Below are 17,096 nucleotides of genomic sequence, written 5' to 3'. Positions count from 1 at the left end.
TGGTTGATGAATTCATTGCAAGAATACATGTACAACGCTGTTGTCCCAGTCAGAAGCCAGGCAAAGACCCAAAAAATGAACCAAAACCAAACAAGGGGCTAGCATGTTGTCCCTCTAAACAAGAGAGAGAATGAGGACCCCTACAAAGGGCAAGAGCAGAAAGGCATGCTTGCTACGTCTGGCAATAGCTATTGTTCAAAAACCATCAGGCACACCACCAGAATAACCAAGCACAAAAAGACCCGGAATCCAAGCACTAGCCATTGAGGGAGGATAGGCGATAAAAACAAAAACAAAGACAGACTTTGGTGATACGATGTGGAGAAGGAAGGGGCTAGGGGGACGAAGCCTCCAAAACAAAGGCCCTCAAGAGCAAGACCAAAGGGTAAAAACAAGCATCACTCCATAGAACACCAGATATCTAGTCATACACAAATCAGATCATTGTTCAAAGGTGAGGGAAGCAAAAGGTTGCCGACGCTCTGAAGTATTCCTGATGCAACTCCTCCAACATGTTCGTAGGATTCATGCTGCAGCTCTCCAGCGCGAAGGCCTGGATGATATGAACGGGAAACTCAGGATAAGATACTTGGCAAGAATCCAGATCATGCAGTGAGGGAAATTTAACCGGACTAGAACGTAAAGAGAGCACAATAGAGATACCATCATAAAGAGAGGGGGACAACAGGGCTTTGGGTATCTTAGGACTCTTCTTATTCCGATGTGTGGCTGGTGAGGTGGTCGAGCTTTTGTGGCCCTGAAGCTTGGGCTCAAGCCTCTTGCTTCTTGGGAGCGAGTCTGCAAGGAGAGGAGCGTGGTCAGGGAACAAATCTCTCTTGTTCGATGTGTTTCTACCCACTTTGTGATGATGAGATAAACCTTTGGAGGCCAAACCCTTTCTGTTGTAGGTCTTCTTAATTGACATGTTCACTTTGAGGGCATACTTGTCATGCCCATGCTACGAACTTGGTTCCTTGTCTCGGGTTCCTTGAGGCTCAGAACTACCGTCAAGCTCAGAAATCACCACCTTACTTCTGGATCTCTTCTTGATTGACACATGCTTGGCAGGACTACACTTAGGCAGATTGATAATAAGCTGGGAGTGACCATTCAGGAACACTGAGGCATGCCTGACGATGAACAATGGATAGTTACCATATCCAAGCACCTCAGAATTTTCTGTAATTCTCAAGGCATATCTTTATCCCTAGGAAGGAAATCCCTGAAAGAAAGAAAACCACCCATAGATACCCAAGATGTCCAGTAACCAGGAATGACTATCTCTAAGAATAGGAAGGAGAAGTCCAGATGATGTATGACACCCTATTTATATAAGAAGCCAAGGGGCCCTGTACAGGAGAGAGCCCAAGAAAGGAAAACAGGCCGAAACAAGCCAACAAAAGCCGAGAAGGAAGTCATTGACTAGGTTTAGATCCATCTAGGCTAACTACACACCTCCTTGTAACAGGCTCCGATTAATAGAAGATAGACATGACGTAGAGTTATTATTCTTAGAGAGGTCCGGACCTGTCTAAAAACTACTATGCGTTCCCTTGTGATTCGTCTACTTCAAGTATCTTTTATTTCTTCAATAAATTTGTTAGATCGACGGTTCACTAATCGTCGATAATGCTGTTCCGCCAGGCCTGAGTTCTGCGCTTGAGGGAAGGCTGATTGGAGTAACCGTGCAAGGGCTGAGGAAGCGAAGGGGCGAATCCATTCAAGTTGGGCTTCAAACTGATCTGCTTGCACAAGCTCCAGATCATCCTGACCCTGAACAAGAGGAACCGCCGAAGAACCACTAGACGCCACTTCAATGGAGGAATCCGATGAGGATTGGTTGAGGAACCCTGAACTGCTGTCCGAGGAGTCCCCTAACATCACTTGAGGTTGGTGCAGGTGCTGGTGAACTTGGTTGGCCGGTGGCCAGGCCGGTCAGTCCTGCTGTTGCTGATCAAACTCTTGAGCAGCCATTTCCCACGTTGGGTTTGTCTCGTGCTGCTTTTGCTGCTGGTTCAGCTGTCCGTCCAAAAGATTTGGGTCGTCAGGGATGACTGGCGGCTGGAAAGGGTGAGGGTTTCCACTGTTGGGATCCTCATCTTCAACATTTGAAGGTTGGTAAAAGAAGTTTTCGTCAGGCCTTTGACATAGCCTACGTAACAGTACACAGTCAAACGGCAAAAGAACATTCGTAGCAAAAATAAAAATTATTGGGTTTATCCTCTGCAAACCAAACACATCAACTTGCAAAGATGGCTTTGTTACGAAGCGACTACGAAGGCAATTCTCACATGACCTCTGCCGGCAAAGTCACCACCGTCTCTCTCCTAGTCACACCCTTGCATTGTACGATAGCTACCAGCAGCATTTTGGCCCCCTTCTATGGTCTCAGCTTTGCTAGTATATTTCAATGTTCAAACTTCCCAATATCATGTGGGTTTCGAGAGCTGTAAGCGCGTTTCCTTATATACTTCAAAAGAGGCAGCTTGACCCAAAGTTTACGTCAAGAAATTAGGCATATAGACATACAGCCACCAATAGGTATCCTTGTCCACGAAACAACACTCATAATGATTATGAACGGCGATATAGATTTTACAAAAAAGAGCTTGTGATGGTAATAAAATTAAAACTCTAGGAACATTCGTGGCTGGGTCCCAGCTTTGCCGTGCTTGCACCCGGGTAAATATGTGCTTAACTTTCTTTGCAAGAAAAATATGTGCTTAACTTGGCCTAGCTAGACAACTTAAACAGCATCAGGCTCAAGCCTAACTCAACTAGTTTCACAGCAACGGGTCTTTCAGAGTGCTGTTGCAGTGTCATGTTCACGCTTGATCCCAACCCCACCTCCATGACCGGCCAGAGCTCAGCCCAAACTGGGTCATGTCCTGATATCCATATATGCAAATCAGCTGGTTATTAACAGGTGACAAGTGACAAGTTGGATAAAATGGCAAGAAAAGTGTCACGAGATGTGGCACTGTAGATTCCCCCCTTCACTGTGCGCCGTGCCTATGTGAGCTGTTAAGAGTGAACAAAATGAAGATACAAAACAGAAATGAAGTTGTGCGCATGGTTTTCTCCAGCACTAATACACTGTTGTGTCCATCACACGGTCAACTTGTGGATTATGGCATTAGCTGCAAAGTCAAAACTACTCTGCTATGTGGTAGCCATAAAACAAGTATTTACAAGAAGAAAATGAGTATGGAAAGAACTTAGGGAGGACAGGCAGTATTTAGTACCGAATATCAGGTGGTGAATATTGTGTATCAGCAACTGTTGTTTGCAATGGATTATGCAGATTCAGATCAGTCTTGCGCAGCATTAACCAGGCTTTCATGCATAACTTCAACTCCCTAGTGTCGGTATACTTGGTTCAAAACAATTGCCTATTTACCTTAAAAAAGAATACAAATAAAACATAAACTCAGAAAAAATTGCAAAAATTCATGAAAAGTCTATCAATCAGTAACAAAAATGGGTAGATGAAAGTTGATGTGAAGTACTTAACAAGAACCAGAGTAAAATGGATTTGACAAGTCAGAAAAGAGTTACATCTTGCATGCCGTCCAATTTATCACGGTATAGCAAAATATTTATAAAAATGAGGATCAAGAAGTTCTCCCAACTATTGTTTAGTATAACTTTATATATTTACATGTGAAAATTTCATGCTGTGTACATTCTGTTAGATACTTATGTTCATCTTAAATCATCATTAGCCCTAAAGACATACACATCTTAATTACGGAAGAGTGAGAACTAACCGTTGTTTGGTGACGCCATTAGTCGAGGATGAGGAGCGTGTAGTCGTAGCCGGCGTGGTGAAGCACTTCGGTGAAGTCACGGCAGCAGCGGCGGCCTTCGCTCCACTGCAGCACACCATTTAGATCGGTCTAGGGTTTTGGTATGTTGGATATGCGTTAGCTACGTGAGAGATCGATACCTCACGAGCCCCGACGTTCCCCTTTATATTGTGGCGCTGTGTGGAGCGGGATCACAACCAAGATTGGTTGCGCTCCCGATCAGGGCGCTGAGGTGGGGACGGCTCCCCTTATCTCTCAGTCCTATTTTGTTAGAGAACGTTAGCACGAGCCGAGATCAATGGGAGGGATTTGCCAACCTCGACTGAATAATGTAGTTTATGTTCCTTCCATGAGAAGGAATCTCATTTCAGTTTCAATGTTAGATGATGATGGTTGGCAGATCCCTTCCATTAGTTCTTGGTAGTCGAGGTGCATTTGAATTACCCCTCCACGGATGCTAAGTACGTCTTAGCCTTTTCTGAGGTTGGGATTGCTCTCCTTATAGCTTCTGAGATCAAGTTCCTCATAATCATTAGTGACATGCGGTTGGATTGCTCCCACTTCTCAAAAAGTGCATCATAAATTTTCTTTAGTTCATCATAATTCTCCACGTCAGTGGCGGGAGCAGTGAGAGCGTCAACCCTGAGTGCATAGTCAAGGTCCAAAACTCCAAGGACAACAGTCACCTTAGCTTTTCAAGTAGAAAAATTATTCCCCGTAAGTTGCTCTATGCTGTCAATTGTGGTGGCAACAGAGGAAGCGTTAAGAGCTGGAGAGAAAAAATTAGGCCAAATTAAAAAATTTATCATAAAAAAATAATTTGCACGAAAATAACCCTACGTTGATCTGATTAAGATCATGCAAAAAATTAAAACTCTAATCCGCATCACCGTTGGGCAGAAAACGGAAAAGAATTTGAATGAACGCATAAAATGGCGTATAATTACAGTCAACTTTGGTTAGAAAGTAATTATGAACCTACATAAATTGATCATAAAAAATCTCTGAAAAAATCTTCTCGTTGGTTCCAATTCGTCCAGAGAATTAATCGTGATTTTGTGCATTAATCATCATTAATTTTGGGCTGTTTACATTAGATATTCCAGTGCATAAAAGAATGAAAGTGTTAGAAATCACTGAAGATTCCAAATAAATGGAAAAGCCCAAAGTTCTTAGAAAATGGGCCCGGCGAACGAGCTGGCCCACTTAATATCATGCGCGGCCCATGCGCATATGCATCGGCTCGGTCCAGAGGGAGCGCTGGCCCACGTTCCCTTGCCAGCCTAGTGACCCGAGCCCAACAAATCTCGGCCGCCCGATCAAATCCGACGGTCCTCTGTCCTTCTCGCCGGATCAAAACCCGCCGACCAACGCCGGTTGCCTTAACCCTACCCCATTCCTTCTCCTCCCCTCCGAAAAATGTGGCCGCTACGAGAGAGAGAAAGAGAGAGGCGATCGCCTGAGCCAGATCCGACGAGAGAGAAGAGGAGGAAGGCAAGAAGATGCCGCCATCGGTCGGCTTGCCGACGCGCGCGTGCGACAACGGCCGCGCGCAGCTCTGTCGAGCCGGTCTGTGGAGGTGTCGTGAAGGCGATGAGCGCGCGTGGCGAAAGGGAGTCATACTCCGGCGGATCTACAACGCCAGCAAGAAGACGGCGACGAGGCGAGGAGGTCTGAGCCGGATGATCCGCACGCGATAAGCCTAAATGGAAGGAGAACTTGCAGGAGAAGGAGGGGTTTGGGCAACTCCGACGTCCTCCACGGCAAGAGATGCCTCATAAAGCATGTAAGTCTTCCATCTTTCTTAGCTTAGGGTTCTGATTGGGTGGTTTTGCAGTTTAGGCTTTCAGGATTGAGAAATAATGGTTCGGATTTGGGGAATTGGAGAATTTTCTTAGGTTTTTCATTGGGGTTCTTTTGGATTCCCCAAATTCCCCTCCTTCTAAGTGCTACCCGAGGCTTATACATGCCCTAAGCCATCAAACCGATCCGAGCAGCACACAAGATCACACAATCTGAGCCATAAAACCCCTAATACATGAACATGTGATCTAATCCGACGCTAATTAGGGCTAATTATCACTTAACACATGCTCAATTAACATTAATCCGAAACATAAACAGCCTAAAACATGAATATGAGCATTGATCCGAGCCTAATTTGAACTTAAAACGCATAATTGATCATCAATATGCTTAAACCGATCAAGATTAAAACTAATCAACCACTAATTGGCGTCAACCGATCATAGTTTAACCTTAATTAAGCCTAATTAGGTCTGTTTAGGACTAATTCGGGCTCTGATACCATTGTTAGATACTTATGTTCATCTTAAATCATCATTAGCCCTAAAGACAGACATGTCTTAATTACGGAAGCGTGAGAACTAACCGTTGTTCGGTGACACCATAGTCGAGGATGAGGAGCGTGTTGTCGTAGGTAAAGCACTTCGGTGAAGTCACGGCAGCGGCGGCAGTCTTCGCTCCATTGCTGCACACGCTTTAGATCGGTCTAGGTTTTGGTATGTTGGGTGTGCGTTAGCTGCGTGAGAGATCGATACCTCACGAGCCCCGACGTTCCCCTTTATATTGTGGCGCTGTGTGGAACGGGACCGCAACCAAGGTTGGTTGCACCACCGATCAGGGCACTGAGGTGGGGATGACTCTCCCTTATCTCTCGGTCCCATTCTGTTAGAGAACGTTAGCACGAGCCGAGATCAATTCCAACACATACATGACATTGTTAGCCAAAATTATCTACTTCTCAGCATTTGTACTAATAAGATGAGCTTAAACACACTACAAAAAGTAACTGTTGGAATTTGTGTACTGTTATACATATACTGCCTCAGGAGGCGTGCCGGAAACAAAAAAGATGCTTCTGTGACTATTTGACAAGTTATCTTCAAATTTTAGACACTAAATGTGTACAAAGTATGCTGAATGGAGGACCAAGCCCTCTCTGCCCAAAAAGGAAATGTTTCTGCTGAAGCAATTTTGGTTATTATACCCCATACGGTTACAGCCTAACCTACTTGACCTTGAGTATAGAACTCTAGGCGATAGCAAATGTATCACGGGACAAGTACTTATCCTGTGGTGTTTTCCTGCAGCAGACTGATAAAAAATACCAATGCGGACAAACTGTGGCTCTTCTGTTCAGGGTTACATCATAACGAGGACCATATTCATTGAAGTTCAAAATGCGCAGTATTTTCAATTAACAATGGATGGCCTATATCATGCCTGGGCAAGAAGTTATCACTTACATTTCTAGCAAGAAACTGACTTCTGTTATGAACAGATGGCTGACATGTGAAGAAATGCTCATGCCTTTGTATTGGAACGTAGAGGAGCCATTTCCTTCCAATCAAGGAAAGAAACAACAGGAGTTTCATACAAGTTCACTATAGGCTGAAACTTTGGAGAGGCTCTTGTCTAACATCAGTTCCCTCAATCTCTCCACTTCACTCCATCGATCTTGTGCAGCATATATGTTGGATAAAATTACCCATGGAGTTATGCTCGTAGGGTCCAAATCATAAAGCTTTGTCGCTGCTATTTCACCAAGATGCACATTACAGCAGTTTCTACACGCACCAAGGAAAGAATACCACATTGAAGCTGGTGCATTAGGATGTTTCAGTAATAGATCATAAGCTTCATATATCTTTCCAGCACGGCAAAAAAGATCAACCATGACGCTCAAATGTTCAACAGTTGGGTTGATCTTGTACATAATCTCCATCATTTGGTACATATGCATTGCTTTTTGGACTAATCCAGCGTGACTACAGGCTGAAAGAGCACACAAGAAGGTGGCGGAGTTGGGCTGCACTTGCTGCTCAAGCATCTCATTGAAGGTTTGCAATGCTAAATCGTTTTTCCCACACTTCCCATAACCAGAAATCATTGCATTCCACACAACTGGATCAGTCAATGTCCTCTTGATTTTATCAAATACTCTGCCAGCATACAAGTCACATCCACAGCTCATAAACATATCAATCACTGTTGTCTGGAAAACATCATCCTCAAAGTCTTGCATTGTTCGAATTACATGGCAATAAATCACCTTCCCACTCTGGATATCTGACATGGCTGAACAAGCATTCAACAAACTTGTCATGGTTTCCAGACTTGCACATGACACTCCCTCCAATCGCATCTTGCAGAAAAATGAGAAGACGTCAGCGAACCTCCCATGATGTGCAAGCCCATTAATCATCAAACCACATGTAATGCTGTCAGGATCGAATCCTTTCAACCTTAGCTGTTCAAACAACCCCAAGGCATCTGCGAGCTTCTCGTGTATCAGAAAACTGGAGATCATGGTATTCCAAGACACCAAGTTCCGCACCTTCATGACTGAGAAAACCAGGTAAGCACACTCCAAGGATCCACACTTCGAGTACATGTCAACAAGTGCGGTCCCAATCTTAATGTTACAATCCATCCCTCGCTTCAGGACATAGCAATGGGCCTCTTTACCATGTAACAACACTGACATACTAGAGCACGCTGAGAGGATTACCAGCAAAGTCGTCTCATTAGGTTCTTCACTGAACTCAAATACCATTTCCTTGATAGTACCCAGAGCCATGGAGTGTTCACCATTCCTCAACAATCCGGAAGCCATGGCATTGTAACTCTCGACACCCTTGTCCACCATGAACTCAAGAACCCTCCTCGCCGAGCTTACACCCCCACAATCCAAGTACATTGTGATGAGTGCCGTCGCAACATAGCGATCCAAACAATCCCCAGTCTTCACCACAAGTCCATGCAGCTGCTCCCCCTGCTCGACCCCAGCACAAGCAGGCAGCACGCTTGCAACGGTGACTGAGCTCAGCAGCAGCCCTTCTTCCCGGAGGAGGAGCCTGAACACGCGCCTCGCCTCGCCGGCCTCCCCCCGCTGCGCGAGTCCGGCCACGAGCGCGTTAAAGCACGGGACCGTTCGTTCCGGCATTTCGTCGAACACCCTGCGCGCGTCCCGGAGGCGCCCGAGCCGCGCGTAGGTGCTCGTCAGGGCTGTGGCCGCGTACGGGCAGGAGGAGAGGCCCGACTTGGCGAGTTGCGCGTGGAGCTGGAGCGCGGCGGGGGTGGCCTTCAGCTCGGCGCAGGACTTGAGGAGGCACGGGAAGGTGAAGGCGCCTGGGCGGAGGCCGGACGCATGGCCGCGAGAGTAGGAGAGTAGAGCTTCACTGTAGCGGCCGTCGGAGACGAGCTTGCGGAGCCGCTTCCATGGCGTGGCGGCGGCCCCGGAGAGATTGCCGGCCATGGAGGCGGCGGCATTGGTTCGGCGGCGAGCGGGAGTCTTGAGGACAATTTGCAGTTACGGAGTTGGAGAAATTTAGAATTTCATATATAGGTCCTTTGTGCAAAGTTCTCCTCCAAAACAAGACTCTTATAGGGTAATAAAAGCAAAACAACCAGCTTGCACGTCTTCTTCCGTTCTTTAGCGCGCCGCGCGCCCCTTTGGTCCAGAAAGCTTCTCGAACCTTCTCGAAACCCCAACCCTCCGCCCGCCTCGTCCTCTCCTTCCGCCAAAACCCTAGATCTCTGAGCCCCACCCGACCACCTCCGCATGGACCATCCGTGGCGCTTCCCCGCCGGCGCCGACCTCTGCCCCGTCTGCTCCGCGCGCCACTTCCCCTTCTGCCCGCCTCCGCCCCTCCCGCCCCACCCCTTCCCGTACGATCTCCACCCGCCGCCGCCTCCTCCCCCGCTGCAGTATCAGCCCCCTTTCCACCCGCCGCCGCCGCCGCCGATGTGGGGCCCTCCGGCTCCGGGGCCGCAACCCTACGAGCTCCCCGACAGGGAGGGGCCCCACAAGCGGATGCGCGTCGGCGAGACGCCCCCGTTCGATCCATACGACGCCGCGCCTCCACCGCCACCGGCGCCGCCGGGAAGGGCTTCCGTGGAGGGCGATCGGCTGCTCGGCTTGATCCGGGATCATGGCCACCCTCGGCTGCCTGCATCGCCGCCGACGCAGTGGCATGGCGAGCCGTACCCACCTGACGGCTTCAGTTACGGAGGAGGTAGAGGTTATCCTTCTCCATACGCACAAGGGGCTGATTTTGTGAATTTCGACCACGCCGGAAGGTTTCCACCTCCAGTGCCGATGCACGATAGGCATAATGGCTTTAGTCGAGGTTTTGTGCCAGGAGGAGGGCCTCGCGAGAATTATTTTGACAGCGATCACTATTACCATCAGTTCCACCGTGAGGCATTGCCTGGTGCGCTGCCACTACCTCAATATGCTGAAGCAGGCAACCCCTATGATTCCCATGCTTGGCATCCTGAGGCGGGTGCTGTGCTGCCACCACCAGAGCCTCCATTTCCTTCACACCCGGATTATCGTGCCATGCCACCTCGGCCGACTGCAAATTCGATGTTGTTTCCTGTCCTTTCTGGTTCTCCAGCCACAGCAGCTCGTCCACCTAGTGCACATACCTTGCATCAAGCACACCCGATGCCAAATGTAAACTGTTATGACGGACACATCAACGATGAGGTTGCTTCTGCTCTCTCAATACTTATCTATTGTAGATATTTTTAGATGGCTTACTCTTCAATAAAAAGCGTTGACCATTATATGCTTATGTACTCGCAGGGTTCAGGTTTGATTTATCGACCACAATCAGAGCAGCACTTGATAGATGGAAGGCCGACCAGTACACACCATTCTCTGGACAATTCCAAAGTCACAATCATCAATGCTTGCGATTTGTTCAAGCAACCCCTTCGTTCTTCACGCCCTGACCATATAGTTATCATTCTCCGAGGGCTTCCAGGTGTACTGAAAATATTGTTAATATTTCTTATTATTGATCAAGTATGTATTATTGATCACAAGAACTAGTATTTTGACTAAATATTTAGCAGTTCCTACTTCTTTGGTGGTAAAATAATAGTGGTTCATACTTCCTAGCATGGAAGTGATAAGCCAAACAATGTGATACATGAGCCCTTTTACATTACGTTGAAATCAAGACAACTATTTTCGCTGTTTTTAACTGGCAACTGTCTACTTCAAAAAATTCCTATGTCATATGTAGTTACACAAGATTATAATCATGGCTTTACAGTATTCCAAATTATTATACTTTTACTCTGTAAAGTTATTTCATGTAACTGCTGTTAGGCCCTTCACTATTTCTGTGAACTGTAATTCTCACAAAATTTTAACATTTAGGTAGTGGAAAGAGCTATCTGGCAAAGGCATTGCGTGATCTTGAAGTTGAGAATGGTGCAAATGCACCTAGAATCCACTCAATGGATGATTATTTCATGATTGAAGTTGAGAAGGTAAGTAGAGATTGGAAACTACTGTTCACTGTAGCGTTGATTTAATTTGTGGAATAATTTGTCTTTTAACTGAAATATGGGTATCTTGTTAAAAAACTGAAATACGGGTAAATTTGACCTATATTTTCTTAGAAAGTTGAAGACAGTGAAGGATCTAAATCTTCTAGTGCATCAAAAGGGAGGAGGCGGTTGACCAAGAAAGTGATCGAATACTGTTATGAGCCGGAAATGGAGGAGGTGATATAACTTTATTTTAGTTATGTCCTTCTTTTTCTCTTGTTTGCGCCTGCAAAAAATTTGGACCCCGCTACATTAGCAAACTGTAACACTCAAATGTTATCATTTATAAAAAAACATACGAAGATAATCATCATCTAATTGCAGCAGCAATTCAACTTTTAGTGAAGATGCATATTTCATGTTACTAGAAACAATGGGTTTAAAGGTATCTTGTCTTGAATACACAATGCACAAAGGCACCATATTTAAGAATTATATACTATCTCAGAATAGAATTAATCATTCGGTAGCACTTGGGACATCGACATATTTTTCTTGTCAGCTAAATCCCTGTTTAGCCTTCTCTGGGGAGGAACTTTGAATAACAAAAGAGAAATCACTTTTTTCTTTAGTTTCAGCACAGTTCTTAATTTGCTAATTTTTCCTATTCATTTTATAGACTTACAGGTCAAGCATGTTAAAGGCATTCAAGAAGACCCTCGATGAAGGAAATTTTACATTTGTGATTGGTATGAAGCTATTTGGAATATTATAAATCGTGTAGCAACTTATATCTCAATCATTTAGTTCCCATAGGTGGTATTTGCTTTTATGGTTGTCTCTCCAATATTCTGGATGCCACATATTATTGCCTTCAAATTTCATGGATTAGTAAAAAGTCTGCTACGCTTTATTTTTTCTTTCACACCATAGGCGCTGAATGGATTTTTTGGGCCAACTATCACAAAATTTTGATTCTCTTTTGGTTAATTTTGCAATAATTGGTGTTTTGTCTCCAAAAGCAACGATTCCCTGGACATCTGGATAGTGCCCACTTCCGTTGGCACTTCATGATATTCTGTACTGTTTGAAACATTCAATTTAGTAACAGTTTAGCTGTCCTAGCAACATACAGAGGTTATGCACCAAGAGATGCCTTCAATTTCACCTACGACTGATGTGTGCTTTTGGTAACTGACTTGTTTACTGCTGGTATTCCTGGCCGTTTTTAAGTGGATGACCGCAATCTGCGGGTAGCTGATTTTGCTCAATTTTGGGCAACTGCGAAGGTAAATCCTCAGTCTCTGATGTGTCAACTGCAAGGTTACTTTGTGTATGGATTTCTTCTTCTTTTCTGGTTTTTGAACCCTTAAAGAGGTCCACTGCTTGAAAAAAAAACCCAGTGCCACGGAGATGCTAGTTTTTCTTTTTCCTTAAAGATATTATCCATGCCATGTGGTATAGTTTTATGATATCTGATTACTAGGAAATCTACCCTTCATTTCTTCTTTTTTCTTATTTTTAAAAAATGTTTCCTCATCCTACTAAACTTTTTTGGAGGTGCAACATAACCTTCATGGCCACTTAGGTTTATCATTATATACATAATATTATAAAATTGTTATAAATTAAGGAAGATTTACTATGAACTAAGAGCGGTTATTATGTCTAAGAATGCTCTCTCTCTCTCTTTCTCTCTCTCTCTCTCTCGTTGTTGTATGTCTGAATAATTTGAGTATAGCTCTTGTTGTATCATTGTGAATGCTAGCTGGCTTGTTTTCTATTGTCATTCTTGTTTTCCATTGTCATTTAAGTTACATGCAACCATACAGGAGAATACTCGTTTTTGCTATTGAACTGTCTTGGCTTTTGTACTTGCTTTCTTCAACTGTTTCAGTAGTTGTACATACCCTGAATCAATTGTTGAGTTGGACTCTAATAAAGTCATGATTGCTGGGTATTTATTTCGCTCTTGGGCTCTTGGTGCTTTAGTTGCTCCAAAGTATACTCATTTGTAGTTTTTTGGCAGTATAACTTGTTGGGTGCTATTTTCATAAAAGCTCTTTAATTTCTGATATTTCAGTTGACTAATCTGTGCTTTTGTCGGACAATATCTTTGGCATTTCAGGAGCTACTCTAGCTTGTTCTTTAGAATTTCACTTTTTTTTAATACTGTAGTAGTCTCATGTCATATTGAATTCATCCTGACAGTGTTCTGATTCTTTTTTTCTTCTCTCTTTTGCAGAAATCAGGCTATGAGGTGTACTTGCTGGAGGCACCATACAAGGATCCAACGGTAATTTCCATGAGTATTGCCAATCATAAGTCTACTCACTGTAAAACTATGTATTTAGGTGTTTGGCAACCACCTACTTTGTTATGCTTTAGAATGAACCTTGTGATGTCTCAGTTCCCTTTCTTGACATGGTTAGTAATATTATCAACCAATCTGTAAGTACCATGTGATCCTAGTGAACTAAGCACATGAAGTTCTGGGAATTAGATTGATGTGAGGCTAGCAGAAATTTTGCCAGCACTTGTAATCTTCATATATTCATTCACTTTTGACTTTGTGTTCACACTTCTGTCAAATGCATAAATCTTTGCAAGAGGTAACATATAGAGTATTTTACTGGTTCCCAGTAACAAAAAGGTTTTGAAACCTTTTTACTGACTGGATGGTGTAATGAACGATTGAAGGATCTATCTTGTACATCATTTTTCACATGGCAGTAATATGTTAGCCTTCAGGATGGCATTTCCTTCTGTTCTGCATCTCTGTTTTTTAATTAGCTGGATTGACTAAGAGCCTAAGACTACTGTTGATTATCTATTACCTCGTTAGTTATAGCATAGTAGAACTTTGATATCCTTATGAATAACAGGGCTGTGCTGCGAGGAATGTGCATGGACTTACATTGGATGATATAAAAAAGATGGCAGCAGACTGGGAGGAGGCTCCACCACTATATCTGCAGCTAGATATACATGTATATTTCTTGCAATTATTAATATATTTTGCAGTGCATGAGTAACATGTTTCTCATCATTTATAATCCTCTTATACCTTTCAGTCATTGTTTCATGATGACAATTTCTGTGGCCATTCTATACAAGAGGTAATGCTATACTTTAGTTACTTTCAAATAAATTGATGTGCTCATGATTTCTTTCCGCCAAACAGGTAGATATGGATACAGACGATGTTGATGATGCTAATGACACAACAACTAGCCTCACTGCTGAAAACTCACAGAAGGCTATACAGGAGCCACAACATAATGAATCATATGAAGGTACACATCTATACCATATCTTACATTCTTGACCGAGGATATATCACTGGTCATAGTTTGTCTTCTTAACGTTAAGCCCGTCAGGAGGAAGCCTGTAATGTAGAAAGCTCGATAGATTGGCTTGCACAGACATATACTGCTTTATCAAGTCAGAGCTGGTGATGTAGGTGAAGGATGTAGGGGATGAACCAAGTATCAAGTACCTTTCCTTATGCTAGTTATCTTATTCTGTCAATTGGTTATACTCTGAGTAATTTAACGAAAAAAAAGACATGGATGTACTGTCAAACAATCGAATCTGCGAAAACAAGCTTGCTTTTGTAGTGTTATCTAGTGTATTCTAGTGTCCAGTTAGTATATATTCCATGCTCATTTAAGCATTTACATCACATTGAGATTTTGCATGTACTAAAATAGTTTGTGCAGGATCCTCAAAGCCAGGGGATAAGTGGAACTCAGAAGATCTGGATGGCTTCAAAGAGCTAGTGAAGAGTAAATGGTCAAAAGATTTTGAGGAGGACACTGTGAAGCCTGAAAATGCAGAGGGAAATACACATGCTCTTTTTGGCCTGGCTCAGACATATGGCACTCGTCGCAAATGTGTCAGTTGGGGTGATCGGGTATGGCTTGGTGTTTCAAAGTGAACTTTATACATTGCCTCTCTTGTGCCTTGTTTGTGCTGATTATTATCTCTTAAGTACAAGAAAGTTGGGTAGTCAACCTCATTTTAAAAATGTGTTCCTAACTTCTGAGCTGAAACATATTTCTAGTTGATTAGTTGGACATATTCGTTCAGTTACTTATCTCATATGGTACTTCAGGGATAGAACTCTATGGCCAAGCTTACGTTCAAGTGTCTGTTAGTACAATAGCAATGCCATAACTATACCGATGATATATTCCAATGAACAAGAATAAATACTGTGGTGTTTGCCTTTTGTTTTATTGATATGCACTTAATCTTCATCGAATTTACTTTTGCAGCTTGAAAAGGGTGGGTTTTCCATTGCTGCAACTAAAAGAAAACTCACTTCGTCGTTAATCATAGGGCCTGGATCAGGGTATAATTTGGTAAGTATCACCTCATTGCTAACTTTGTGACGTTTAGTCAGTAGCATCTCAACTTTCTGCTGATATACATCATTTGGCATTTGCACATTTTGTCATGCCATCTATTATTTTTCGAAATCATTTGTTTGTGAATTGCTATCCTCTCTATTGGCCATCCTATTTTAGTTTATCTAGAAAATGTAGCTCCTGGAAATTCAGAATGATGGAAATTAAATGTTATAAAAGGAGCAGTGTAGTCTAGGAAGAACAATTTTATGTGTTACTTTGCTTAAACTAATCTACGTTTACTTTTATTGGAACTTGGTGCTTTGGCCACCCAAGCAATAATTTACTCTTCGTTTGGGTGCCGTTGTTACAAAAAATGATCATCATCATTGCTTCCAGCAAGAAGCACCTAGACTATCTAGCAAATTTGTAAGCATAGAACTGCATATTGCAGGTCTCCAACCCCTTGGCTGAAGGTAATTCCACAGGGATGAAAGGGAAGACCAACAACGAGACCAAGAAAAGGTTCAGTGAGCAACTTCGTGATGAAGGTGAATCCTTCAGAGCAGCTTTTGACAAGAGAAAGCAGCGCATTGGAGTTTTCGAGAATGGAGGCAATGAGTAATCCTTGACAGAGAAGCCTCTCATGGTTGTCCTTCAGTTTTCCGGATGCCTAAGGTATGGCTTGGAGGAGACTAACTGCAGACAGCTCGGAGTTACTGCCTAGTCGCCTCTTGTCCTCCAGCACAATTTCGCGCTGTTCAGTGATCTGCAGAATTCAATTCTGCCTCCCAGTTGCATGTTCGAGGAAAATCATCAGTTTGAATGCGCCATCTTCTATGACCCTTTCAGCCCACAGGAAGTGAAGGCAATGCGGAGTTGTTGCTCGGGTCGCTTTCTTTTATTTGTAAGGTGTTGACCATGTGAATTTTTCCCCCATCATTCGAGGGAAGCCCCCATAAGCCATAGGATGTACCCACTTTCTCGGTCACACTGAATAGTGGCCAATAATTTTGATTCGATGTAATAGTTTTTGCATGTATCAGTCATGTTGTTATCATGAGAATTAGCGATCCAAATTCCGAAGGTAACCTCTTTGCAACCAGGTTCAGTACACTATTCTTCTAGAGTTTGAACCTTTGACGTTTGAAGTTGGTGCTTTCCTGCATTCCCAACGTCTGAAGTTGAAATTGTATTTATCTTTTTCTTGTATCGTTTGAGCAGTGAGTTTACAGCTGCGCTGTCCCTTGGTAGCTGTATGGTTTCATCTGATCATGCTAGTTCAGTCTGTCAGCCAGTGACGCTGTCACGCGGTCTATGCTTCTACATGGACACAACATGGACACAGCATTCTCCTGGTTATTTAAAAAAAAAAAAAATCTCCTGGTTGTTTCGTCCATCTATTAGGTCGCACAAATATCTGCCGTGGGTTGCCTAATGACTGTTACAAACTTAAAATCTTGCTGAAACAGTTCAACTTCAGATTTGTTGAGCTAGTGCACTCTTCGCCCACTGACCCACAAAGCTAGAATCTTGCGAAACACGTTCGGATTTTAAGTGCTTTTTGTTGGATCACATCATTCATCATCGCGATTCATCTGTACATACGTACGTACGTACGTAC

The 17,096-nt window shown here is 43.6% G+C and overlaps 2 protein-coding genes across 8 annotated transcripts; one reads left to right on the top strand and one right to left on the bottom strand.

Annotated features, from left to right (window-relative positions):
* Nucleotides 1-2,553: 2,553 nt before the first annotated feature.
* LOC133918618 (pentatricopeptide repeat-containing protein At2g02750) lies at nt 2,554-9,194 on the bottom strand. 4 transcript variants are annotated; one of them, XM_062362577.1, is made up of 5 exons: nt 7,079-9,194; nt 3,950-4,578; nt 3,771-3,875; nt 3,246-3,400; nt 2,554-2,888 (listed from the first exon to the last, which is right to left on the bottom strand). In XM_062362577.1, exon 1 carries the CDS (start codon nt 9,088-9,090, stop codon nt 7,204-7,206), a length of 1,887 nt encoding a protein of 628 aa, XP_062218561.1. In that variant the 5' UTR covers nt 9,091-9,194; the 3' UTR covers nt 2,554-2,888; nt 3,246-3,400; nt 3,771-3,875; nt 3,950-4,578; nt 7,079-7,203. The 4 variants fall into 4 exon arrangements, with proteins under 4 accessions (XP_062218561.1, XP_062218560.1, XP_062218562.1 ...); XM_062362576.1 differs by having other exon boundaries at nt 3,771-4,578; XM_062362578.1 differs by lacking the exons at nt 2,554-2,888; nt 3,246-3,400; nt 3,771-3,875; nt 3,950-4,578 and adding exons at nt 4,595-6,309; nt 6,371-6,497.
* A 37-nt stretch (nt 9,195-9,231) lies between these two features.
* LOC133918617 (uncharacterized) lies at nt 9,232-16,574 on the top strand. 4 transcript variants are annotated; one of them, XM_062362571.1, is made up of 13 exons: nt 9,232-10,326; nt 10,426-10,606; nt 11,008-11,120; nt 11,253-11,357; nt 11,800-11,869; nt 12,354-12,409; nt 13,366-13,416; nt 14,006-14,110; nt 14,195-14,239; nt 14,305-14,416; nt 14,834-15,036; nt 15,401-15,487; nt 15,927-16,574. In XM_062362571.1, exons 1-13 carry the CDS (start codon nt 9,397-9,399, stop codon nt 16,095-16,097), a joined length of 2,229 nt encoding a protein of 742 aa, XP_062218555.1. In that variant the 5' UTR covers nt 9,232-9,396; the 3' UTR covers nt 16,098-16,574. The 4 variants fall into 4 exon arrangements, with proteins under 4 accessions (XP_062218555.1, XP_062218557.1, XP_062218558.1 ...); XM_062362572.1 differs by having other exon boundaries at nt 9,234-10,326; nt 14,843-15,036; XM_062362573.1 differs by lacking the exon at nt 14,195-14,239.
* Nucleotides 16,575-17,096: the final 522 nt, after the last annotated feature.

The sequence above is a fragment of the Phragmites australis genome, chromosome 5, assembly GCF_958298935.1.
Source record: "Phragmites australis chromosome 5, lpPhrAust1.1, whole genome shotgun sequence".
Lineage (NCBI taxonomy): Eukaryota > Viridiplantae > Streptophyta > Magnoliopsida > Poales > Poaceae > Phragmites > Phragmites australis.
Note: the sequence above shows the minus strand (reverse complement) of the source record. Positions and strands in the feature narration are given on the sequence as shown.